Source organism: Macaca fascicularis, chromosome 7 (genome assembly GCF_037993035.2).
Source record: "Macaca fascicularis isolate 582-1 chromosome 7, T2T-MFA8v1.1".
Taxonomy (NCBI): domain Eukaryota; kingdom Metazoa; phylum Chordata; class Mammalia; order Primates; family Cercopithecidae; genus Macaca; species Macaca fascicularis.
This window is the reverse complement of record NC_088381.1, coordinates 138,236,415-138,263,893: the sequence shown is the minus strand read 5'-3', so window position 1 is coordinate 138,263,893 and position 27,479 is coordinate 138,236,415. Positions and strand designations below refer to the sequence as shown.

The 27,479-nt window shown below is 40.4% G+C and overlaps 2 protein-coding genes and 1 non-coding gene across 11 annotated transcripts in view; 2 read left to right on the top strand and 1 right to left on the bottom strand.

Annotated features, from left to right (window-relative positions):
• SYNJ2BP (synaptojanin 2 binding protein) overlaps positions 1 to 2,124 on the top strand; it is a 44,836-nt gene extending 42,712 nt beyond the window's left edge. For all 4 annotated transcript variants that reach the window (XM_005561660.5, XM_065548966.2, XM_073997644.1 and 1 more), the window contains one exon: positions 1,414 to 2,124. In XM_005561660.5, coding sequence (XP_005561717.1) covers positions 1,414 to 1,554 — 141 coding nt within the window. In that variant the 3' untranslated portion in view covers positions 1,555 to 2,124. The remainder of the gene's footprint in view (positions 1 to 1,413) is intronic.
• An 11,593-nt stretch (positions 2,125 to 13,717) lies between these two features.
• Positions 13,718 to 13,913, bottom strand: LOC123574928 (U2 spliceosomal RNA). The gene has a single exon (XR_006700110.1). It is a non-coding gene; the product is annotated as a U2 spliceosomal RNA (small nuclear RNA).
• Positions 13,914 to 15,118: 1,205 nt separating this feature from the next.
• Positions 15,119 to 27,479, top strand: part of COX16 (cytochrome c oxidase assembly factor COX16) — a 53,435-nt gene continuing 41,074 nt past the window's right edge. For 4 of the 6 annotated variants that reach the window (XM_045396633.3, XM_045396631.2, XM_015453945.3 and 1 more), the window contains exons 1-2: positions 15,119 to 15,315; positions 22,864 to 22,935. In XM_045396633.3, coding sequence (XP_045252568.1) covers positions 15,199 to 15,315; positions 22,864 to 22,935 — 189 coding nt within the window. In that variant the 5' untranslated portion in view covers positions 15,119 to 15,198. The remainder of the gene's footprint in view (positions 15,316 to 22,863; positions 22,936 to 27,479) is intronic. The other 2 variants (XM_005561645.4, XM_073997646.1) reach the window with 1 other exon arrangement.

Here is a 27,479-nt window from a genome sequence, read left to right as displayed (position 1 = left end):
AATTCCTCCTATAGCATTGAGAATTTCTGAGTGTATTCACAAAACAGGTTCCATGTGCCTTTAAATTAAATCCGTTTGCTACTTATAGGTGCACTCTTTTCCTTACTCAGTGGCTAAGGATTTAGAAGCTTAAGAAGATTTAGAGGAGTTCCTAAAAAAGTAGGGAAGGCAGAACGTGAGAGATACCTGAGAAAACAACCAGTTGCAAGCAGAATCTGGGTGTAATGGATTAGAAAACAGATTAATAAGAGATAATATTGGTCGTCAGTTGCTTCTGCCTTGGCTCTTCTCTTTCTAAAGCATGGGAGCATTTGTGCAGTAGATAAGAACAAGTAAATATAGGCACACACTTCAATATGATTACAATTCTTTTGGAAGGTATGTGAGAAGTTATTTCCAGTGTTCACTTGTAAGGAAACATCCATAAATAATTCCTAATAAAAAGGACCCTGCTGTTCAGGGAATTGTCCTATCCCTAAAAACCATGCCTTCCTATTGAGCATGTTCTTTCAGGACAGCTCATCAGCAAATGAATGAAAAACGTAGAGGTGGAATAGAGGGTATAATGGTATTTCGTGCAGTCTTGCCTTTCAGATTGAAGTGTCAGTTTTATGAGTGTAATGAGGAAGTTAACTCTAACTGAAATACAATGGTGCCATAATTATTGCAACTTAGCCACTAAAAGTTGATATTAAGAAGAGCTACCCTGAAAACCATCACTAAAATGAAGACCATCCAGCCTCAAAAGGAAACACTTAGCCAATAGAAAATTATAACCACCAGGATATAATTTCTTTTTACTTTTTTACATCTGTTCCATATAGATTCACCTTCATCTCTCTCTAGTATTACCAATGAACAGATGAAGGGCAAAACCCCATCTTTGGAGGGAGTTGGGTGCCTTCTGGGATTTGGAAAGCATTTTTCAAGTAATGGCACTGGACCTGTGTTGGTATTGCACCTATGTTGACATTGCCCACGTCTGCTCTTACTACATTTTGATGACTGATTATCTAAGTAAACATTTCCAGAAAGATCCCCCGTCTTCCTCACCAAGTAATATCCAAGTTCTCTATAAGATCATAGGTTTTATCTCATGTCTTCATTTTCCTGATACGATATACAAATAGCAAGGTAGAGGCAGTACAGAAACAGAAATTACCTGACTTGCCTTCAGGGGTCCCTTTAGGTCAGCAAGGTTAAATGCCTCCCCATCAGACCTATTTTCTTTCCAAAGATCCTGTGACACTGATGAATCAGCTCAGGACAAAGAGAGGACTCCTGCTAGGTATTGCTGGGGGTTACAGTTTTGGGTGGTCTAGAGTCTACAAACCCAGGTGATGTATCAACCTGGGAGTTTCAGTTGTAAACACACATTAGTCACCAGAGTTAACATTTTTCTTTCCCTTCCAGTTACAGGTGCAGAATGGACCTATAGGACATCGAGGTGAAGGGGACCCAAGTGGTATTCCCATATTTATGGTGCTGGTGCCAGTGTTTGCCCTTACCATGGTAGCAGCCTGGGTTTTCATGAGATACCGGCAACAACTTTGAAAAACTTGCTCTCTTTCAGTACTCCCAATGAAGATACATTTCACTCATCCTCCATCCCTGCTATTCTGCCATGTCTTTCACTGTCTGCATAGCCAGATTTGAAGTGACTGATACCCACCCCAAACCTTGCTGTTCAGAATCTCCAATTCTTCGTATTCTAATGGGAAAGTAAAGGTATTGTTTGAAGGAAAACTGAAGAAAAGACTTGCTTAGAACAAATGAGTTACATATTTTACTAGGACTTTCGATAGAAATTCAGCTACAACCCAAAGAGAGAAAGATTGAGTCTTCGTGTCACCATAGGCAATATCATTTTTCTTAGCTGGCATGCCATAAAGACCAGCTGTGTGATATTAGAGGAAGAAAGGATTTTTCTTTTTAATGATCTTCCTTGGGAAATTATTGTGGCCTTTATTTAATTTCTAATTACATACCTGGGTGCCTATATCAGACAAAGGAGAGTAAGAAGAACATTTTTACTTTTTTAAAAAAGCAAATACACATATACACATACATATGTAAATATTATAGTATAGTGATACCTATGGAGAATTAAAGGTGAGAAAGCTACTTTGTGGTGTCTAAGTTTCTGATAAAAGGGATGATCTTAATTGAAGAATTTAAAGAGATACTTAAAGAGCAAATGTAGTAGGAGCAACAGAGTGAGCCTTATAAGAGGACGTTCAGTCTCATTTATTAAAATAATGACTGAGACTGGGAGAGGTGGCTCACACCTGTAAATCCCAGCACTTTGGTAGCATGAAGTGGGAGATTGCTTGAGTCCAGGAGTTCGAGACCAACCTGGGCAACATAGCAAAACCTCATATCTATTTAAAAAAAAATAGAAAAAAAATGTAGTAACTGAAGCAACTAATTAAAAATCTTAGAAGAACAATATTTCTTCTTATAACAACCAACTATGGTGGGTTATTATAAGGTAGATTGCCATAATCCAGTGCTGCTCACATCTAAGAAACTGTGAGGTGTAAAGGTAAATTGTACCAATCTCTGGGCTGCCCTAGTGAATCTGTTGATACCTCACAGTCCTGTTGAAGAACAGTGGAATGATTGTGGTAAGGGCTATGGTGCTGGGGCCAAACACCCCAGCACGAAAACTCCAAAAGGACAGAAGATAGGATAGTGCCTCCGAGGTGGCACCTGAACCCTCTCAGGCTATCTTTTTGGTTCTAGTACCAAACAAACCTGAGGGAAGGAGCTGCCTCCCTGGCAGGATGGGCATCACATCAACTCTGCTTCATATTTAGTTAAAATGAGGCCGGGTGCAGTGGCTCACACCTGTAATCTCAGCACTTTGGGATGCTAAGGCAGGCAGATCACAAGGTCAGGAGTTCAAGACCAGCCTGGCCAACATGGTGAAACCCCATGTCTACTGAAAATACAAAAATTACCTGGACATGGTGGCGCATTCCTATAATGCCAGCTACTCAGGAGGCTGAGGCAGGAGAACTGCTTGAACCAGGACCTGGGAGACGGAGGTTGCAGTGAGCCAAGATCACACCACTGCACTCCAGCCTGGGCTACAGGAGTACATTTTTTTGAGATGGCTACTCCATCTCAAAAAAAAAAAAAGGGGGGGGGGCATGGATTGCTAGTATTTTTGAAAGGCTTTATACACTACATACGGTTTTTAATTAATCAACCTTTTTGCAGCAAGAGGGAGGAAAAGAGTTTTGTTTGCTTTAGGAGGTAGGGAAATGTGGTAGGTATTTCATGCGGCCTAGGAGGAAGATATGAATGAATGGATACTACAGAATGCCAGTGATATCAATAAGGTGGGAACCATCCTGTTAATGTTCTTTTAAGGCTGGTTTTAAGCACTGTGGGTAGCTGAATTTTCTAGTTTTAAGAAAATCATTTCCATTAACCAAATATATTGGCCATACTATAGGCCTTATATAATTTTGACAGCAAGATTATCAGGACTCAGGCAATCAATTGTATTTCATTTCTAGCTTGAACAGTCTAGTAATTAAACAAATGTTGATTGGACATCAGCTTTGTCAAGACACTTTTACAAAGAAGTACTGTGCATATCCTCCATCCCATAGGGGTTTTGGGTTCCAACTGCAAAGAGAACACTCTTATTAGCCACATAGGTAGGACAGTGTAAGTAGGGGTCATGTTTATATTACAGACTGCAAAAGAGAAAAGTTACTGAGAACTGGGGCATTTGAGAAAGTTATGTGGAGGAAAGGGACAAGTTAAAGACCCTTAAGGAGCTCACAGCTTAGTTGAGAGAATTCATAAACAGGTGAGAAGTTAAAAGTATATCAGCAGGCTAAGTGTTGAAAACAATATTAAAGGGGTACCATGCAAAACACGATGCAGCAACAAAGAAAATATGCAGATAATCATCACATTTTCACGCCTGTAATCCCAGCACTTTGGGAGGCCGAGGCGGGCGGATCACAAAGTCAGGAGATCGAGACCATCCTGGTTAACATGGTGAAACCCCATCTCTAGTAAAAATACAAAAAATATTAGCCAGGCGTGGTGGCGGGTGCCTGTAGTCCCAGCTACTCTGGAGGCTGAGGCAGGAGAATTGCGTGAACCCGGGAGGCGAGCTTGCAGTGAGCCGAGATCATGCCACTGCACTCCAGCCTGGGTGACAGAGGGTTACTCTGTCTCAAAAAACAGCAAGTGAGAAAAGATGTCACATAATGGCATCAGGCTAGACTGGAAAGGGAAGGCTTTTAAAAATAAAAGGTCCAGTAAGACCTTGCCTCTGGGTCACTATTGATATAGGGAGAAACTTGCTTTAAACAGTCCTGACATAAAGTGCCTTTTGACATCAATTTTTTAATACCTATGAGACTCACTTAGACAACTGGACTCATTGTAGGTTCCCCAGAAAAACACAGACAGTATTCCAGTTGTCACTCCAACCAGCCACACTAGGAGGGCACAGCCTCTGGTACCCTTCCTGTTTCTGAAGGTATGTACAGTGGCTTCTACAGCAAGCCTGCTTACCTCCTAGGATTCACCTCATGGTTTGGGCACTAATTCCTGAGAGAACCTTGAGACGCACAAAGTGAAAAAAATGTCAAGCAGGAATGAAAGCTCTAGTTTTTTGCTTGTTGGTATATGTAAATTTGTTTAAAAAGTATTCATCCTCTCCTGTCATTGGTAGAAGTTTTGCTTTGCTTGATAATAGGGATTCTGATGTACTCTTATAACTTAGGTTTTCTTAGAAATTAAATAGCATTTAAGATCAATGTAATACAGTTTTAAGCAGGTACACTAATTATATTATTGATTCTATAGAAAACTAAAATTATAGATGAGGTATCAGAATCCATTATAGGTTGTAAAAAAATTCATGTTCTTCATAGATTGAGTCTAATATTTCTTCTACAGATTGTATCTGATGTTCCTACTACCTAAATTATTACGTTCAAAGTTTTGAAAATTGAACAAAGGTATTTTTAAGTACTTAAAACATTTCTCTATATTTATAATTCTGTATTACATGTATAATTATAAGATATTGTTTGCTTTGACTATCTGTACTTTGTTTTCCTGTGAAGTTTCAACTTACGTGTTCTTGATTTAACTTAATTGTTCCATGTAGCCATGTATAATGGAAAAAGGCAGTTAATATTTGTTATTGTGTTCTATGCCAGGGACTGTACCAAACTCTGATTGGTACATTATTTCATGCCTTACAATTCTGGGATCTAAGTATTGTCAGAAAGAGACTAAAAATGAGAGAAAAAATTACTTGACTAGGATTCCATAGGTGGGAATAATAGAATCAGGATTAAAACTCAGGACTTCAGATGCCAGCATCAATGATATTCTGTCACTGGAAGTGGTTCTCAAAGCAGGGTCCTGACAAAAGCATCAGCATTACTGGGGAACTTGTTAGAAAAGCAAGTTCATAGGCTGGGCATGGTGGCTCATGCCTGTAATCCCAGCACCCTGCCTAGGCGGGTCACTTGAGCTCAGGAGTTTGAGACCAGCCTGCACAACGTGGTGAAACCCTGTCTTTACTGAAAGTCAAACAAATTAGTGGTGCACACCTGTAGGCCCAGCTACACGGGAGGACTGCTTGAGCCCAGGAGATTGAGACTGCAGTGAGCCGTGATTGCACCACTTCATTCTAGCCTGAGCAATGGAGTGAGATCTTGTCTCAAAAAGAAAAGAAAAGAAAAGAAAAAAAAGCAATTTCCCAGAAAAGAAAAAAAAAAAGTCCCAGACCTAGTGAATCAAAAACTCTGAGGGTGGCATCTGGCAATCTGTGTTTTAGTAATCCTTCCAGGTGACTGATTCCTGCTAAAGTTTGAGATTCATTGCTCTATGCCTATCATCATTCCCTTTGCTCAGGTTAGAATCATCGGGAGAGCTTGTAAATGTCCCCATGCCCAGGCTGCACACAGATCAATTAAAGGGAACCTCTGAGGGTGGGACTCAAGCAGCAGTAAAATAAAGTTCACTGGGTGATTCTGGTGTGCAGCCTCAGTTGAAAATGTTATATAGCATTAAACCAGACACTATTTAATTAAACTAAACACTATTTAAATTATTAAATTACATACATTGTTTCAGGCAAAACAACAACAACAAACTTGGGTCTTTAGAGCCCAGCTTTCTGAGCTTCTGCATGAAGTAAGTGGAACATTCATTTCTTCCTGATTTGCTAAGGATTGATCAACCTCCAGCAAAATGTATGATTAGTGAGTGTTTCAGTTTGTGCATCTATTAAATGAGAACCAGTCATAGAACATTGAAGTTAAAAAGGATCAGAGAGCTTCTAGGATGAATCTGTCATAGAGATGAGAAAAATCAAGGCTCAGAGAGAGAAGCTAACTTAACTCTGATCAGACTTAGTTTGTTGCAGAAGTGACCTTTCTGTCTCATATTTGTGTCTTGAATATATTCACTACATGAATACACAAACTACCCATTTTATCTTAGTCTACTTCTTTCTTCTCTCTTTGGGCCTGAATAAAGACCAGAAGAACTGATAGACAGCTAAAGGATACTGCAAGCATCATTACTGGAATTGGGAGATTCCACAGAACAATCTGAGAATGATCTCATCAAATCCAGTGAGATGTGTTATTCTGAGACTAATTCCGATAGTTCTAAACTAGAGACTTTTTTTTTTTAATGGTGGACATTGCTTTTATTGTGTAAATAAGCAATTTTTAAAGTATATTTAAAGAAATGAAACTAAGGAAGTACAGAGGCTGTCAAGTATGTGGGGAAGTGAAGTTCATGTAGTTTCCATGTGGGGCCCCATAAAGATTTTATTATAGTCAATTTTAGAGAAATTTATCCTTGGTCAGATGAAGGTTTTTTCCTTTATTCAGCAATAGCTGATGAGTGCCTACTATGTGCTAGGTGCTGAAGATACAGAGATAAAGAAGACTTAGTCACTCTAAACTGAAATTGCCCAGCATATGAAAGTGGAGGAATATTTGTAGGTGATTTTGATGTTAAAGTATTTTTCTAACATCACCTAGAAGTAGAAGATTGAGTTATGAAGCTCTCTACCTCTCACCTATAATAGTTTTAGAGTTGGTTGCTATTTTGGTGTAAGTCTCTTTTGCTGTTCCTCTTTTAACTGCAGATCTTTTTGAGACCAGCACTCACATCCAAAAGGGCAATTGTGGTCAAAAAGAAGACAGCATTTTAAGGAATTCTGATCAGAACCAGATTCTTTTTTTTTTTTGAGATGGAGTCTTGCTCTGTCGCCTAGGCTGGAGTGCAGTGGCACCATCTCAGCTCACTGCAACCTCTGCCCCCCAGGTTCTAGCGATTCTCCTGCCTCAGCCTCCCCAGTAGTTGGGATTATAGGTACGTGCCACAACGCCTGGCTAATTTTTGTATTTTTAGTAGACAATGGGGTTTCAGCATCTTGGCCAGGCTGGTCTTGAATTCCTGACCTCGTGATCCACCCGTCTCGGCCTCCCAAAGTGCAGAACCAGATTCTTAACTGCCACAGACTCTTGTATTATGTAATTTATTTACAAAACACAAAGCACTTGATTTGCGTAACTAATGTACTTGATCATATATAAAACCTATATTTTGAGAAAGCATTGCTCCTTCAAAGGAATCAAGTGATAGCAAACAGTCCTGTTCCCAGGTTTTCCTCACTGTTCATGTTCCCTTTGTTCTTGCAGGGGGAGAACAAAAGGGGCGTGGGCTAAAGTTTGTTCTCAATGCAAGTCAATCATTAACCAACAATAATTTACAAAAGAACTTTGTATTTGCTGTAATCATTAAATTTAGTTACTAAGCCCAGGAAAAAGGGTTAGTCCTTCCTAGTTTGTAGATTAGCAAATGGAGATGAATAATTGAATCCTATTTTAATCTTTTATCTGCAGTAATCTGGCTTCTTATTACTGGATATATTTGCATTTTACCTCCAGGCCATGTTAATTCTTAGAAGATTATTTTCCTCATGAACCTTATTTTGTTTTGCTTCCTTTCTGCTTCGATTCTAATGTCACATTGCCTACCTGGATGTAAACAGCAGTCAGTTTCTCAGATCAAATAGGGCCCTGTAGCAGCTTGGAAGACACAGAAGACACACAGACATAAAACTGTATTTATTATCCTGGGACTGTCACTACAGATTAATTATGTTAATGAGGCCATCAAAATCTATGGTAATCTTTCAGGCTTTGCTGTTTGATACCAGATACAGCACATGAGATAATAATGTGTCTAATTGTGCCTAGCCAGTATTGGTATTTAATAAAACTTTGTCATTGAATCTTTACAATCTTTTTTTACCTTATTTTGAAGACTGTTGATTAAATATCTCCTTTTTTTTTTCTGCCAGATGAGGGTTTTTTCCTTCATTCAGCAAATATCTAATAAGTGCTTACTATATACTAGATGTTCTTAGGGTAACACCTCTGACAGAATCGTCGAAAGAGGAAGAAATCTAAATGATCAGTTTGAGGCTTTGACATAGGAGATAAGGAACAGGACATTGATATCCTGTTAACAATTACTGAGCTTTTATCAATATTCCAGCTTTTGTTCTAAGGCCTTTGCATGTATAATATTTATTTAAGCCTCAAAACAACTCTTAAGGTAACTGCTGTTATCTTCATTTTATAGATAAAAAGCATAGAGAGGTTAAGTAACTTGCCCAAGTTATACAGCTACTAAGTGCCAAAGCTGTGATTTAAACCCAGGCAATTTGGCTTCAAAACCTGCATTCATAACTATAGCACCTTACTGTCTCTACTTTCCATGGTACCAGGCACTGCATTAGGCTGTCCTTTTGTATGACTTAATGCCAAATTCTCTATCTATGCAAGGCAGTATCAATATTCCACTTTTATAGGTGAGGTAACTCGATGCTTAAAGAAGTTAATAACTGGCTCAAGATACATAACTAGTCAGTTCCACACCTGGGAACTTACTTCAAGCCAATGAGGAGTCCACTGCCCTTCTACTATTCTAGAAAAGTAAGGTTCACTATACTCAATTTGATTCAACCATGCTATCACATCCTTCCATTATGGATAATAGGAAATTGACTGCACTAGGTTAAATGTTTTATAATAGCAGTAGCAGTATCATTGTGTATTTATTCGCAATGTTTGAAAGCAGTTGCCACCATATACTATCTTACTTGTATCCCCTTCATCACCCAAAGCCTTATAAGATACATAGAAGGCAGAAGTGGGTTTGTGCCATAGGATGAGTAAGGACTTGTCAGAACTGAATATTGTTGACCTTTATTCTAAGTTAGTTTGCATATAGCTGACCTTGATATGAAGAGAAAAGGCAGTTTACATTGGTCATCATTGCTCTGTCACCCATGTTAAGCAGTTCAGGCCTGAAGTCAAATTGGTAGTCTATAGAATGTATAGAATGGCCTTGTTCTTTCTTGATAGGCAAAGGTGTGTCAGTTACCAATTATGTAACAAACCACTACAAAACTTAAGTGGCTTAAAGCATATTAATAATTTTTTAAAAGATTTTGTCAACTGACTGTTTCTTCTGCTGATATCACCTGGGATGGTTTTACTAATCAATTCTTATATTTTTGCTTGTTTCCTATTTTTTAATTTAGCTTTTATTTTGATTAATTCCCTCGTTATGCTTTCTTTTGTTTGTGTTTTTGGTTTTGGGCTTTTTTTGTTGTTCTTTTCCTTTTCATAAGTTGGATATTTGTTTTCAGTCATGTGCAATCATAGAACTTCATATGAAGTTTTTTCCTTTTTATTAACTACCATATAACATAAGTTCTATTTTGATATCCTCAGTTTGGGGGTTATTCAAAATGTTATTTAATTTGGAAGTGATTATTTTAGGAAACAGATTCATTTTTGAGGCATCGAGTTCTAATTCTATTAGATGTGCATTGTGTTTTGTTTTATAGGAGACTTTGGGTGTACAATGATATTTGACTAATCTTTTTTTAAAAAACCAGTGGTAGACAATAGATGTTATTCAAGCATTTAAAACAACACAAAGCACACATACAGACAGGACATTTTTTAATGGTTTCCTTTCAGAAAGTTTATCTTGACATAAAAGTGCACTTCACTTGCTCTCAATTCAAACATTTGTCTTCATATTTCTAAATACAAGTGTTTCTGGAAAGTTTTTTTAAACATAAAGTTCAATAGATAAAATCCTGTTTCACCACTGACTTATATTACAGAAGCACCCATCCAGCTACCCAAAAAGGAAACCCTAGTTAATTAACAGTATTTAGACAGAAAGCTTTCAGATAGGGCTTAACCCTGTGACAACCAGCAGGCTAGAGTTCCTGCTTTGCTCTACCTGATGACATTTGTAATCCAGGTAATAGTGTACGTCAGGACATTGCAGTTGTCTTTGAATTCCTTTCAGTTTCTTTTGTCTGTACAGAAGAGACCTCTGGCACTTTTGTATGGAATAGTTACCTTTGATTCTCTCCAAAGTGTTACAAAGCAGGTTGTTGTTTGGTTTGAGAATTACTGGCCGGGCATGGTGGCTCATGCCTGAAATCCCAGCACTTTGGGAGGCTGAGGTGGGAGGACTGCTTGAGCCCAGGAATTTGAGACCAGCCTGGGCAACATAGTGAGACCCTGTCTCTACAAAAAATGAAAACAAAAATAGCCAGGTGTGCTGACATGGACCTGTTGTCCCAGCTACTCGGGAGGCTGAGGTGGGAGGATCACTTGAACCTAGGAAGTTGAGGCTGCAGTGAGCCATGTATTCTTCATCCTTCACTGTATAGCATGATATGGGAAGATCCTGCCATTTCCTTGTTGTTGTTTTGCTTTTTGTTTTGTTTTTTTAAGACAGGGTCTTGCTCAGGCTGGTCTCAAACTCCTGGGCTTAAGTGATCCTCCCATCTTGGCCTCTCAAAGTTCTGGGATTACAGATGTGAGACACCACTCCTGGCTGCTCCTGTCATTTCATTTGTTTTTCCAGAAAATTATGCATTGTGGTTTTACACTATTAAGGAAGTCATGGAAAACAGAAATGTATTAGACATGGTCCCATTTACCCCATATCTTGTACTCCATAAAAAGTAATAAGGCAAATACAGCAGTAATTCTAAACTTGGAATGCTCATGATCACTATCATAAGAGAATGTGTATTAAAGAAGAAACAGTTAATTTTCTAGCTGAACAATATCAAGGACAATTTTAACTGGTTTCAAGTTGGACTGAACTAGACCAACTCTTACCTACTCTAGTTCTAGCCATAGAAATTAGATTGAATGGAGAAAAGGATTAAAATAAACCTTGGTGGCATGTTGACTTTGAGGTGTTAGAAAACCTGGAAGTGTACCAGAAGTCTTCCATGCTGTGATAAAATTTGAAGCCAACATGAAAGTGGAGTTTAACTAGGGAAAGAGGATGGAGCAGTGGTTGTCAGAGTGTGGTCCTCAGACCAGCAGCATCACCCAGAAGCTTGTTAGAAAGGCAGATTTTCAGGCCCCATCCATGATCTACTAAATCTGAAACTCTGGTGATGGGGCCCAGCAGTCTGTTTTAATGCTTTCCCGGGGATTCTGGTGCACACTAAAGTTTGAGAGTAACTGAGACAGAGGGAAATGCGGGACTAAGGACTCCAGTATAAGGTTTGTAAATTTGAAGACAACAAAAAGAAGTCTCACCGTTGGAGGGAGCCATGGCAGTGAAACTTCCATAAAAGCCACAGGAGGAGAGAATTTCAAGGAGATAGTGTTGTCCAGTTCTACAGGAAATTTAGTTCTGTGTGGAATATTTGTACCACTTCCAAAGTGAGACCTTGTGTTTGCCTCTTACCTTTTTCTGAGCCTGTTTTTAAGATGAGTCTGGCATCATGTTCTGCCCCCAACTTCATAAGGTTTTTGAGTGAATCACATTAGATAGTAAGCCTAGCATGGTAGCACACACCTGTAGTCCCAGCTACTCAGGAGGCCAAGCCAGGAGGATTGTTTGAGCCCAGGAGTTCAAGACTGGCCTGAAAAATATAGAGACCCTGTCTCAAAAAAAAAAAAAAAAAAAAAAATAGATTCAATGGCATTATCAAAGTAAACAAAGATTCATGAAGTAGCTAATCTTTCTGTTACCATAACCATGAATTCTGGCCATAATTATTTCTCTCTCTCTCTCTCTCTTTCTTTTTTTTTTTGAGACAGAGTCCTGCTCTGTTGCCCAGGCTGCAGCGCAGTGGCACCATCTCCGCTCACTGCAACTTCCACCTCCCAGGTTCAAGTGATTCTCCTGCCTCAGCCTCCCGAGTAGCTGGGATTACAGTCACGCGCCTTCATGCCCAGCTAATTTTTGTAGTTTTAGTAGAGACAGGGTTTTACCATGTCGGCCAGGCTGGTCTCAAACTCCTGACCTCAGGTGATCTGCCTGCCTCGGCCTCCCAAAGTGCTGGGATTACAGGTGTGAGCCCCTGTGGCCGGCCAGCTCTGGCCATAATTCTAAAACCAAACTTTAGGACTAAAGCTCTCAAGAAGACTGGTGTTTTTGTTTTTGTTGTTTTTGTTTTATAACAATGCTCCCATGTACTTGCATGAGTTAAATGCTGGTAGAGCAGATACCAGAGGATAATGTAACCTGCCTGGATATCAAGTACATACCAGTCCTCAGGGACTGGCATAGATGGTGGAGATGCCCCATTTCCTTAATATACATTTTTTTGAATCTTCTTACTTGGAAATGTGACAGTTAAGATAGCTGAGTCAGCATTTTAACTGTTTATTAACAGTGGAAACAGATGGAATTTGAGTCATATTTCTGGGAGGGCAACAGATTCCATACTGATAAGAAATTTTGTGTTCCCTTTTTGTGGGAATTGTAAAATGATAACAAATATCACTTATTCCGATTTAACAGATGGAAAAACTGAAGTATACAGTAGTGATGCTCAAGAGGGGCGCTATGCATCGACAATGAAATTTACCACCTATGCAGTATGATTTGATAGGTGCTTACATTCCTCAGGGTCACAGATTTGGTCCCCTGACAATCTGCCAGCATACTTGTAATTCCTGCTGTTCACAGTTACTCTTTCGGGGCCATCTCAAGGTTCTCAATAAATGCCGATTTGAGTGATTGAACAAACAAGATACTAAAGACATAAACTCCCTTAAATTGGATAGCTGCCTTATCTGAAAAGTGTAAGATTATCGACTCTAGCATTATTCTGAATATATGTATACGATTTAACCCATTATTAGCTACTATTTAGGTGCAGGGTTTTGATGGAGTAGTATCCAGTAGGCTGATGTTTTGTGTAGTGAAGATGTAGGAAAATGCTAGAGTTTTAGAGCAGTGCCTTTGGCTTCTAGGATCTTAGGGAAAGTAGGAGATGTGATACGCTTAACTAACCTGGATGCCATGTGAGATTTATTTATTTTGAAACAGGGTCTAGCTCTGCCCCCCAGGCTGCAGTGCAGTGGCATGATCACGTCTCACTGCAGCCTAGACCTCCTGGGCCCAAGTGATCTTCCCACCTTAGCTTCCCAAGTAGCTGAGACCCCACCATGCCCAGTTAATTTTTTGTATTACTATTTGTAAAAAATGGGGTCTTGCTTTGTTGCTCAGGCTGGTCTCAAACTCCTGGGCTCAAACAATCCTCCTGCCTCAGCCTCCCACAGTGCAGGTATTACAGGCGTGAGCCACCATGCCTGGTCTGCATGAATTTTGATATATCAAAAGGAAGTAAATAAGATGGGAGAGATGCACCGTTCCTGGGTTTCTGGAGGTATTGAAATACAGGTTGATGTGTAGAGTAGCTGGAGCAAACTCCTATTCCATCTCCTTGCTTCAAAAACCCATTTAACATATTTTCCTTGGATAGAGAATGTGTCATATTAAACTGATAAGAACAGATACTACACTTGATCTTAGCCAAAAGGGTTTCACGGGAGTAGCCTGCAGTAGATCTGGACTTTCTCCTCTGGAGACCACGTAGGAGGCTAATTTAATAGGTGAAAAGATGATAAGGAATTTAAAAAGGAACATTGCAGTGGTAACAGAGGCAGGGACTGATGGAAATATTTCAGGAATAGCATGGAAGATAATATTCCATATCACCTGCACTCTGATTCACTCTGGCAAATGGGACACGTGGGGGATCGGCTTCCTAAGCTATCCCAGTAATTTACACACCTGTTTGTTTCTGTGCCCATGAAATCGCCAGTGTCTTTAAGGTAAGGATCATATATTTTTATCTCAGTGTTCCTAGAACCCTTTCAATGACACACTGAAAGGTGGCCTGTATGGTTGCTGAATCATTGGAAAATAGACATTCATAAATAACTAAGGATTACAGGTTATCTCACAGTAAAATCATTAGCATTAAAGGCTCAGTAATGACTGATAAGACACTACACTGATTACATTTCAACCTAATCTTTTTAGCGATTTGTTTTTAAAAGTCTCCATTAAACTGGTAAATTCCTCATCCCACAAATAGCCATAGAGACTGGAGTGCCAGCTTCAAAATACTTTTTTTTTTCTTTTTTCTTTCTGAGCCGAAGTCTTGCTCTTGTTCCCCAGGCTGGAGTGCGATGGCGAGATCTCGGCTCACTGCAACCTCCGCCTCCCGGGTTCAAGCGATTCTCCTGCCTCCGCCCCCCAGTAGCTGGGATTACAGGCGCCTGCCACCACAGCCGGCTAATTTTTATATTTTTTTAAAAATAGAGACGGGGTTTTACCATGTTGACCAGGCTGGTCTAGAACTCCTGACCTCAGGTGATCCACCCGCCTCGGCCTCCCAAAGTGCTGGGATTACAGGACACCCACACAGGCCACCGCGCCTGGCCTCAAAATACTTTTTTCCTTAGCTGTTTTTATCGAGTGGCCAGGTGCCTATTATAGTGTTCTAAGAAGACGTTAGTCGGGACCAAGAACGTGGGAAGTACTGGTTTCCATATCGATTTGGTGGTGATCGTAAACTGATTCAAATCTCTGAATCCCAACTGCACGCCGAATTTACGGAACCAAAAACGCTCTGACGCCCGCATTTATGGGCGGACGCACAAGTATGTTACGATGGCTCGATTGCTTTTGCCTAGCGGAAATCTTTCAGTAAGGACCAAGCACTAAATAACCAAGGAAAAGGAAGTGAGTCAAGGACGTACTCCTCTTGGTGACAGCGTGGGCCGCTGAGATTTGGGAGTCTGCGCTGGGTCCGCTTGGAGTTCTGAGCGGATGGAAGATTTCAGTCATGTTTGCACCCGCGGTGATGCGTGCTTTTCGCAAGAACAAGACTCTCCGCTACGGAGTCCCCATGTTGGTGAGTGGAGTGAGGAGGATCTTCCGCAAGGGGTGAGACCCTCCTCCTCGGCAGGATCAATACCTGGGAGGGAATCTGTAAAATGTGAAGTTAAACGGGGGCACTCGGGCTAGGAACGGGCTAGCGACGGGCTGAGAGCTTTCCTGAAAGCTCTTCTACCAGTCTTTTCCTACCCACACCCCGCACTTCCCCGCCGCTGTCCTCCACTCCCAGTTGGATCTCAGGTGTACTAGGATCTGTCTGCTTGTGAGCGTGGCATCATTCCCATCGTCGAACGCGGTCATTGTTACTACCCTTGATTCACAGTTAAGTGAATTGAAGCTCAGAGAATTCAGTCAGAACCACAGTTTAAGCCAAGTTTGGATGATTACTAAGCTTGCTTCCTCGCCGCCACCTTAGCTATATTTTGACGATACTGTGGATCATTGGGACTAGATGTATTCCATTTAACTGTACCAATTCCTGGTATCTTTCTGTTTCATCTTTCTAGTTTGTGAATTAGCTTAATTCTTAGAGTTGTTTTGATGAACTGATAACACCTTGTGAATGAAGTGTTGAGTACGGTGCCCGCCACATTGTAGCCAGAATGGTTGCTGTGTTATAATTTCTTAAGCACGTTGAAAACAGCTTCCGTGTTTGTATGATTGCATCCAATTCCACACTGAGTTCCCTAAGGATGTTGTGAAAATGCAGGCTGAGGCTGGCTTAAGACAACCAGAGTTGAAATCCAGATGACTCTATTTGCTTTTTGATCACGGGCAATTTATTTTGCTTCAGCAAGCCTTGATGTGTTAGTAAATGAAATAATTAAAGCATATGAACAGAAGCTGCTTTCTTTTAAATACAGAAAAGATTTTTATTTTGTATGAATATTGGCACAGATGAAATGACCAACTTTTCCATTTAAGCAGACTAAAGGAAATAAGTGACCTTAGAAAGGTAATGGGTATTTTACACATTTTTGAAAAATATAGATTCATCAAATTTGGATTTTAGGAATCTCCAAAAGATTCAACCATTTAAAGTATCTGGGCCAAGCACGATGGCTCACACCTGTAATCCCAGTGTTAGGGGAAGCCAAGACAGGAGGATCGCTTCAGGTCAGGAGTTCCAGACCAGCAAGACCTCTGTCTCTCCAAAAAAAAAAAAAAAAAAAAGTTCAATTTGTTGTTTTTAGCAAATTCAGTATTAGTATATTCTTAGTTATGGACCCATCACCACAATTTTAGAACATTTTCATCACCCCAAAAAAAGCATCATAACTAATAGTAATCACTTCCCATTTCTTCCTACTTCTTATGCTGGCCTGGTAAACCACTAATTTACTTCTACTCATAAATTTGCTTATTCTGCACATTTCATATGAACACACTAATACAACATGTGGGTTTTTTGTGACTGGATTCTTCTACTTAGAATGTTTTTAAGGTTCATTCACATTGTAACATATATCAATACTTCATTCCTTTTGATGGATATAATTCCATTGTTTGGATATATTTTATCAATTGATGAACATTTGGGTTGTTTCCATTTTTTACTATTATGAGTAATGCTGCTATGAACATTTATGTACACGCTTTGTGTGGAAGTATGTTTTCATTTCTCTTGGGTAGGGAATATACCTAGGCATGGAATTGCTAGGTCATATGGTAACTCTGTGTAACTTTTTAGTATGTGCCAGATGTTTTCCAAAGTGGCTGCATAATTTTACGTTCCCACCAGCAATATATAATTTTCAATTTCTCCACATCCTTGCCAACACTTGTTATTGTCCATCTTTTTAATTATTACCCTTTGTAGTAGGTGTGAAGTGATTCCTCATTGTGGTTTTGATTTTCGTTTACCTAACGACTTATTGTGTTGAGCATCTTTTCAAATGTTTATTGGCATTTGACTATCTTTTTGGAGAAATGTCTGTTCAAATCCTTTGCCCATTTTTTAATTGGACTGTGTTTCCTTTTGTTAGACAGAGGTTTCTTTAAAACCTGAAACCAGGCCGGGCGCGGTGGCTCAAGCCTGTAATCCCAGCACTTTGGGAGGCCGAGACGGGCGGATCATAAGGTCAGGAGATCAAGACCATCCTGGCTAACACGGTGAAACCCCGTCTCTACTAAAAAATACAAAAAACTAGCCGGGCGAGGTGGCGGGCGCCGGTAGTCCCAGCTACTCGGGAGGCTGAGGTAGGAGAATGGCGTAAACCCGGGAGGCGGAGCTTGCAGTGAGCTGAGATCCGGCCACGGCACTCCAGCCTGGGCGGCATAGCGAGACTTCGTCTCAAAAAAAAAAAAAAAAAAAAAACCTGAAACCAACAAATCTGCCAGTCTTTGTTGAGAGGCTCTGCATGCTTTTTTGGGCATGCTTTCAACATTCACCCATGCAATTTACAGCTCAGTGTACAGCTTTCACTTCTTACTTGCTCAGAGCTTCAAAATTAGTCATAAGTTGAGAATTTAGGGCCTTCTTAGGTCTTTCTTGGGCATATACATTGCTCTGGGCATGTACACAGTTCTGCTTATTTGCATGACTTTCTAAATTCTCAGGAATATATTTGAGCTTTTCAGGGTCCTCTAAGGACACCTTATTCCTATTATCTACCACATCAGACAGTCATAATGTTAAACAATTACCTCGGAATTTTTTTGTTTGTTTGACAAACACTTCCTAGAAGTCTGTTCATACTAGTTGAGCTCCAAGTCAGGTAAACTAAAGACAGCTTTGTGAATAGCATCTTCTAGGAACTACCAGACTGCTGGAATGATGACAATTCTCACGGAATGGTGTTTTAAAGAGCTCCAAGCTCTCTACCCTCTCCAGTTGGTGCCAGGCTTTACATCATGTTTGCAGGCTGTTGATTTTCATGGTTGTTATGGAGCTTGGGTGGAGGGGTGAGAATATGGCAAATTAAGAATGCCACCAAGCTAACTGTTGTTCCTGAGATTCAGATAACAACATTCTTAGGTAAATACTGTGCACGTTGTTGCAAGTTTTTGCTTAATTTTCAGAGTTCTAAAAAAGTTTATTTGACAGTTTTTTACAAACATGCTCACTGTTTTTGTGGAGGAAAGAATTTTTGGAGATACTCCACCATGTCATTAGGTGCCTCGAGGGGTCTGGGTTGATGCATTGGGTACTATGGGGAATGTGGAAGCTGAGAGTAGTGTGGAGTTTTGAAAGGATGTCTCTGCCTAGGGGCGGAGTTGGGCATGAGGGCAGGACTAAGAAAGAGCGAGTGAAGGAAAAGGTGTGCCCGGAGCAGAAAAGTGGAGGGGTGGCTCAGGGTTTGGAGACTTGTCCGTCAATTCCCACAACAGAGAAAAGGGAGGACTGAGTGGGTCCTGAAAAATTAGGTAAAGCAGAGCAGTTTGCCTGGTACTAATTTAAAAAAACATACTGGCCTACTGCCACCATCAGGGTTACCCTTGGCTTGGATGCAGCGATGGTAGTTTCCGGGGCATCCGTTTCAGGGCACCGTCAGTCTTCAGCGGCAAGGCCAGTGAGATCCAAATAGGAGGTTTGATCAGCTCTGGAAGGGATGAGGGCGGTCCTTGCAGGGGCCGCTCACAGTCCAACTTCCAGTGGGTCCTCCGCAGAGGGGGCATGGCCTGGTGGCCTTACCTGGATTTGGGCATTGTCTGGACCAGTGGACTTCATAGCCACACTTGAAACAGGTGCCAGGTGGAGGTAGGTTGCTAGGAGGCTTCCGTGTGGAGCTGCGGCCCTGTAGGCCTGCAGGGCCCCTGATGGCGGAGGCAAGCATTTGAAACTCCATCCATTTTTGGCTTTTACTTTCCTCATCATGATTGTTAAAGACTATGAAGGCTAAATTAAGAAGTTCTTGTTCTGGGGTTTGAGGGCCGTCGTCAAGCTTCTGAAGCTTGCACCGAATATGGGGGGTGGACTGGGAGATGAACCGAAAGTTTAAGATAGTGGTTCGTTCTGAGGGTTTGAAGGGGGAAGGGAGGTTGAGTCAACAGGCAGTGGAGTTTAGGTAGGGGCGTATGGTGGCGGGATGGGTTTACAAGCCTTAGGAGAGGGCAGTGGGGGAAGATGATGGGTACAGGCAATACTAGAATTGTCCTGAGGAAGGGATGGTGTAGGAAAAGAAGTGGATACAGCTGACTGGGAAGATGGCAGCTGAGAAGACGATGAGGAGGCTTGAGGGGGTTAAAGAAGACAGTTGAGAGGAAAAGGTAGGGGCTGGGAGGGGTGGACAGCAGTCAACTGGATCAAATGAGGAAAAAGAGGTAGAGTTGGGAGGAGAAAGGTGATCAGGGCGGTAAGAATGGAGGGGAAGGATTTGAACAGGTAAGAAGAATTGCAGAGGTCAGGTTGTGATCTGAGTGGAAAAAGGCATGGACATAAGGAATTTCTCCCCATTTTTCCAGTCATTAGCAATAATTGCTTAAGTCAGTTAACATTATAAAGCTGAATGTTCTATTTGCGGGCCATTTGGACTCATTATTTACTTGGTACTGTGGCCAGGCTGTATTGCAAAAAAGACAAAGCGCTTAGGGCGAATATCTTGCCTGAGGCCTAAGGTTTGCAGGTTTTTTATGAAGCAGCCTAGAGGGCTGTTGTTTGGAATGCAGAACTGGGAGTTTCCCATAACAGAGGGTAGGCTCGGGAGAACAGGGAAAAAGGAGACCGTCCTGGAGGGAGATGATAAAAGGAGCAATTGTCACCGCTGCCTTTTTCGTCCATCCATCCGGGAACAGGATCAAATGGCTTAGAGGCATCCCCCTAAGACCAGATGATCAGCGAGTGCCTGGCACACGCCGGAGCCTTCTTGAACCAATGTTGGATTTTTGGACCAGAGAAACTAAGAGAGGCTCTGCGGATTTTCCCTGTTAACCAGGCTTCTGGGGAAACTTCTGGGGAAACAGTAGGTGAGATCAGTGACCAATGTGCATGCACAGAGAAGCAACTAGAGACCAAGGAGCTTCCTTTGTCTGGCTGCTGTGGCTTGCTCTCTGGGGTGGAGGGGTAGGTCCACGGGGGATGTGGACCAGAACCCCTCCTGGGTTTTGGCACATACAAGGTTCTTGTATTGGTTCAAACCCTGAGAGCGCACCAACAGACAACATGAGGTGGTGTGGATGCTGTTTTTTTTTTTTTTTTTTTGAGACGGAGTCTCGCTTTGTCGCCCAGGCTGGAGTGCAGTGGCCGGATCTCAGCTCACTGCAAGCTCCGCCTCCCGGGTTTACGCCATTCTCCTGCCTCAGCCTCCCGAGTAGCTGGGACTACAGGCGCCCACCACCTCGCCTGGCTAGTTTTTTGTATTTTTAGTAGAGACGGGGTTTCACCATATTAGCCAGGATGGTCTCGATCTCCTGACCTCGTGATCCGCCCGTCTCGGCCTCCCAAAGTGCTGGGATTACAGGCTTGAGCCACCGCGCCCGGCCGGATGCTGTTTTAATGAGTGCCTGGGCGCAGGTGGGCTGAGGGCTAGACAAAGGTTTTATAGTCTCCTGTAAACAGGAAGTGTCCTAGTCTGACGTAATTGCTATGTTGGACACGATGGCCTCTTTCTCAATCTTCAGAGGTACGCATCTTCCTGCCGCCTCTCTTCCTGCTTCTGCTATCCTGCTGGCGCACGCTAGTAGCGCAAGTAGCCTTGCGCCTTGGGACTGGGCCTGAGAAGGGAGGAGTTACTCATCTCCTTAAGCTTTCAGGTCCCAGGGAGAATCTTACACTTTTCATCCCTGCTTTGAGATGCCAGGGAAATCTGCAGGTGTCTTCTGAAATCCAAAGTCCGTTCTAAGCTTGTTTTATAAGAGCGACACACAGTAAGTAATGATGAGTGAGTTTCTCCTCGTGGTCATGAACTTTTGTACCAATACTGAAACCGTCTTTGTAAAATTATAACTGAGGAAATTCTGACAGTGAAAGAAATCAGACCTGACTGACTCCATCTTGCTTCTAACCTGTAAGCTGCCCTCGTTCATTCCTGGGCATAGGCTGAACTAACTTTGGGAAGGAATTCAGTTCATGGTTTGACTCTGAAACAAAATTAGATAATAACCCTTTCCCAAAAAGACCCCCTTCTTGCCTGGGGACCAGTCTGCCTTTGCAGGACTAACAAATTAGCTACAAGATTAGAAATTACGGTTTAGGGGTCATGCAGCCTCTGGCTCCAAGAGTCTGAACCTCCCCAAATTGCTCCTGGGGATAACATCCCTATTGTAAAACCTGACATCAGTTCTTGAGATATTTTGCAGACCTTGCACTGGATGGATCAACTGACATTACCCGGATGGGTAATTGGGCTCAACCAGTTCTGCCATCCCACCCAGTGACAGAAAACAGCAAGAAAAGCTCCCTTTGCACCCTATGATTCTATCTCCAAACTGACCAATCAGCACTCCCCACTTCCCAAGCCCCTACCCACCAAATTATCTGTAAACACTCTGATCCCTGAATTCTTGGGGAGACTGATTTGAGTAATAATAAAATTCCAGTCTCTGCACAGCCAGCTCTGCAATTGCCCATTGTAATTCCCCTGCCTTGATAAATCGGCTCTGACTAGGCAGCATGCAAGGTGAACCAATTGGGTGGTTACAATTCTTAATTATGAAGTTTAAATCTTTTGAAAATATTGTGCCTCAAAGAGGTGCCAGCAAAAAAATGAAAGTGATTCTGTATATCGTAAGATGATGTTTCAGAATTTTAGTATATAGTAAGAATTTGAAAACTTTCTTTACCTGTGATCTGTATAGCTATGTTGTACCTGGGAATACAATGTGATACAGAGAATATTCTGCATTAATCTTTCATGAGATTTCTTTATCACTTGGTAAGGTAATGAGGACTCCAATTGGCTTCTTTTGAAAAATCATAAAATCAAAAGAATTCTGGTCTTGAAGGAAAAAAAAAAAGGCGAGTTTTACTGCTGGGTTTACCCTGTGTAATCATGGTATTAAAAGAAACAAAAACCTTAAACAACAAAAAGATAATTTTATAGAGTTTATATGAACAAAGAAAATTCACGAATCAGGCAGCACTCAGAAACAGAAGTTGAGAGAGCTCCATTCTTCAATATGGGCAAGGAGTATAGACAAAACAGGAAAGTGAAGTACATAAATAGCTTGATTGGTTATAGCTAGGCATCTGCCTTATATGGACATGGTCTGATCAGTTGATCAGGTTTCAGTTTCTTTATTTACTAAGGAAGATTGCGTAGCAATAGAAGTACAGAGACAGCCTTGGGCAAAATTTAAGTTAACAATGGGCAAGTCATTTAGTTGGCTGTGCTTTTATTTCCTCATTTGTTGAATGGTTTTTTTTGTTTTTGTTTTTTCTTAGCAAAAACCAAAAATAGGTCTATTGTAAGAGTCAAATAACATAATGCTTGTTATGATGTCATTTAAATCATAAGGTCAAATACAGATATAAGGTGACGATTTTGGTATTTGGTAATGATATGCTATAATGGTTTCCTAGCCAGTATATACTGCATTTACTCTATAGAATTTTTGTATAATGTGCCTCTATTGTTGTTTAGATAAGCAATCTATAGATAGGCTGAATTTGAATTCTGCTCTTCTGTTTTGCTTAAATGTTTCCTTTCTTTGTTTTAGTTGCTGATTGTTGGAGGTTCTTTTGGTCTTCGTGAGTTTTCTCAAATCCGATACGATGCTGTGAAGATTAAAGTAAGAAATATAATTAGAGTTTGACATGTGTCTGTCTGTATGTATGTTCTCATTTAGGAGAATTGTATACTCAGTACACTATGCAGTCTGCGTTTGTCTTGCTTTTCAACGCTAAGATGTGATCTTTGTTTTTTTCTTTAAAATAACATTAGTGATCACGTGGCAGTGAATCATGAAATGTAACTAATTTAGTAATCTATCTTTCTTTCTTTTTCTTTCTTTTTTTTTATTCCCATGGGGTCTCACTCTGTCACTCAGACTGGAGTGCGGTGGCCTATCCTGGTTCACTGCAACCTCCGCCTCCCAGGCTCAAGTGATTCTCTTGTCTCAGCCTCCTGAGTAGCTGAGATTACAGGTGCGTGCCACTACCACTGGGCTAATTTTCGTATTTTTAGTAGAGACAGGGTTTCACTATGTTGGCCAGGCTGGTCTTGAACTCCTGACCTCAAATGATCCACCTGCCTTGGCCTTCCACCCAGTCTAGTAATCTTTCTTATTTCATTAGAAAATTTGCAATATTGTTAGCATTCTCCCACAAAATGTGATCTGGTGTAGCTGTTTTTAGGATTTAGAAGGGATTAAAAAACATAGGTCAATAATTTTGCTTTATTTTTCTCTAATTATATTTCATATTAATATTCATAATTGTATAAAGTATATTGATATGTATCTTTAATAATTGTTACTAAAAGAAAGGAAAACTATTTTTCAGTATAAATAAAGACACCTACATTTATAGTGTCTGCTTTGTAGTAGGACTATATTAGTTCATACACACACACACACACACACACACACACACACACACACACACAGATGATCCTTGATTTATAATGGGGTTATGTCTTGCTTTAAACTCATTGTAAATTGAAAATATCATAAGTAAAAAATGCATTTAATACCTGATTAAGTGGATTGTAAAGTAAAAGAACTGTAGGTTGAAACATTGCAAGTTGGGGACTGTCTATATATTATCATCTTTATTTTACAGGTGAGGAAACAGGGGGTCTATACATTAACTATAGTGGGTCTTTACATGAAAAAAACGGAAGAAAAATTTAAAAAGCTTAATTAAGTTGGCTAAGGTCACATGGCTACTTACGGGTAGAGCTAGGATTCTCACCCTGTGTAATCACACAATTGTGAAATTCAGGTGTTACATAAGAACTCTGTTTTTTTCATTCAGAAGTACATAGCTTTTGTTTGTGGCACATATCTGATATTTGTAGTTTTTTTTCCCAAGTAATATATATATTTTATTAGCAGACCTCAGTAATATCGATAGAAAAGTAGAGTATAAAGCCCTATTCAGTTTCCTCAGTTAATTTTATGGTTTTAGAGAAACCAACATCAGCTAGTTTTAAAGACAGTGGGTATTAGGGTAAATATTAAATTTTAAAAAATGTGTACTTTCTATGAAGGAATAGAACAATTTTATTTAATGAGCAATTTTACTTAATTTTCAGTTAACTTTCAATTTAACTGTGTTAGAAGATTTCAGTTAGCATCCCAATTACTTTGTCAAGGAATTTTTTTCTTTTTCCCTTTAAGATGAAAATTATGGTAGTATATGACATTTGAAGGAGAAAATAAGTATGTGTTTGGAAAATAATTGAATAGTGGTCATGTGTTAATATTTGTTAGATACTGCAAGTAAAGTATTCAGAAACTAGTACTTATAAAGTTTATAATTGAGGCTGGAAGACAGCTAATAAAAAAAATGTACCCAGACATATAATATAGCAATGCCAGTAAAATGCCATTATTAGAAGTTCAAGGAGAGCTGTATAGTTTTAACTTGGAAAAGGTGAATCAGAGAAGGTTTTCTAAAGGCATTAGCCTTTGAATTAGGCTTTAAGAATGAGCAGGAATTAACTAAATGATAGAAATAACTTATATTCTATAAGGTAGAGGGAGTATTGGGCACATGGTCAGTGTTTCATTTTAGAAATAGCTCGCTGGCAGTGGAGTACAGGTGGATGGTTTTTGGGGGACCAAAATGGAAGAGAAAATATTGTTTAGGTTGGAAGTAAAGAGACCTGTTAGGATTCTGGGGCAGTAGCACGGATGAACAATAATGGAACCTGAAATAACATATTTGCAATGATGATAAAGAGAAATTAATGAGTTCCAGCAATAATTTTAGCAGCAAATTGATAGTATTTGATGACTAATGTATGTAATATAAAAATATGAATAAATCTAGGATGACTCAAGGTTTTGGTTTTAAGGACTGGGTAAATGGTAGTGCCAGTAACCCAGTGTATTAGTCTGTCTTCACACTGCTAATAAAGACCTACTCAAGACGGGGTAATTTATACAGAAAAGAGGTTTAATTGACTTACAGTTTCACAAGGCTGGGGAGGCCTCAGGAAACTTACAGTCATGGCAGAAGGGGAAGCAAACGTGACCTTCTTCACATGGTGGCAGGAGAGAGAAATGAGAGCCTAATGAAGGGGAAAATCCCTTATAAAACCATCAAATCTTGTGAGAACTTACTGTCACGAGACTAGCATGGGGGAACCACTTCCATGATTCAATTACTTCCCACTGAGTCCCTCCCATGACATATGGGAACTACAATTCAATATGAGATTTGGGTGGGGACACAGCCAAACCATATCACCCAGTTAAGGAGAACAGGGGAGGTTGAGCTACCAGGTGAGGTTTAGGAAATGGAGTCAAAGTAAATGGAACAAGGTTAGGTAAGGTTAACAGAATGAGGTTGATTGAAGTTGAGAGGACAAGGTCAGTTGAAGTCAAGGGAATTAAGTTAAAAGAATGGGGGATGGTTAAGGTCTATAGGAGGAAGATGAGAGGACATAGTTGAGGTGAGAAGGATCAGAAGACAAGGCCTATGAGATTTAGAGGCCTAGGTTGGTTGATGTTGAAAAGTCAAACTCAGGTGATCAAGAGTCAGTGTTTGGGTGAGGTTCATTTCCAGTTAGGTAGAGAAGATGAGGTAATGTTGAGAGGAGTTAAGAGGTTGAGTTTTGTCCTTGAGGATTGAAAGGATAAGACTGGTTGAGGCTGATAGTGGTTGCATGGGTTAAGAGATTGAAGTTAGGGTGGTTAAGAGGGTAAATTGCTAAGGTCAAGGGGGGTTGACACTGTGGCCTAAAGGAAAAACTTGGATCAAAAGAGGATGGGTTCAGTTGAGAAGTTTGGAAAAGGATGTAGAAAGGACAGTATGGATTTGGGGTGACCAACCATCATTGTTTGCCTGAGACAGTCCTGATTTTTGTACTGAAAGTTTGGCATCCCAGGAAAGAAAACATCTGGCTTCTCTGTAAAGGATGTGCAAAGGACAGGGGAAAGTATAAGCCTAAAAAAGTAAGAGCTGGAAGCAACAGCTTTCAAGTTTTAGAAAACGATTTGGAATAGTTTATCTGCTGTCCCTAGTGGCTGTTGCTGATTTTTTCTCATGAGTGCTGATACTAACCACCAAGGATCCACAATAATGGATCATACATTGTTGCATCAGACCAAGTGATGTGATTTAAGTGTGCAATATAAGTATGCTACATTTGCGAGCAGTAAGTCTTCAACTTTGCCTGCCTGTTGTGCTTTATAACAGATGGTGTTAGTTCAATTTTTAACATTATAAATATTGTGACCAAGTTTTCTAAGATTAGATAATGAAAATGAGAACAGTTATAATACCAGTGCCAGTATGATTCAGACATCACTGAAAAAGGAAGCTAAATGACTGTCATTTTAATGACATATGGAAGGACACATACAACTGGATTAAGGAATTAAATAACCAAAACGGAGCATACTGCACAATATGCAAACAAGAAATTGAGATTGGGCATGGTGGAGACAGGGATGTGAAAACAGATACGAAGACTGAATCTCACAGGTCCAGGATGAGGCAGGCAAGTACTTATAAATCAATCATAAGTTTACTCATCTCCCCGAAATACAATACTATACTCAGTCTAAAATAGAGCTGCTGAGTTAGCTTGTGCATACCATACCAATGAGAACATGCATTATCATATTGTTCTCTTGATTGCTCTATGAAATTGACTAAAGTGACATTTTTCTGATTCAGAGGTTAGAACTATTAAAATATCCTATGGATGAACAAAAGGGGGACTGGTACCAGGTCTGTTGTCCTCCTATGTATACTGTTAAATTTTACCAAGGATCGTGCTTTCTATAGTATATCAATGCTAAACTGAAAAATGGCACCAAGAAATGTCCAGGTACTTGATTAAGAAAAAACTGAGTTTTAAATTATATTCTAGGGCCAGGCATGGTGGTTCATATGTGTTAATCCCAGCACTTTGGGAGACCAAGGTAGGTGGATCACTTGAACCAGGAGTTCAGGACCAGCCTGGGCAATATGATGAAACCTCATCTCTACAAAAAATGCAAAAAATTAGCCAGGCCTGGTGGTGCGTGCCTGTAGTCCCAGCTGCTTGGGGCTGATCTGGGAGGATTGATTTAGCTCAGGAGTTTGAGGCTGCAGTGAGCTGTGATCGTGCCATTGCACTCCAGCCTGGGTGACAGAGCGAGACCCTGTCTCAAAAAAA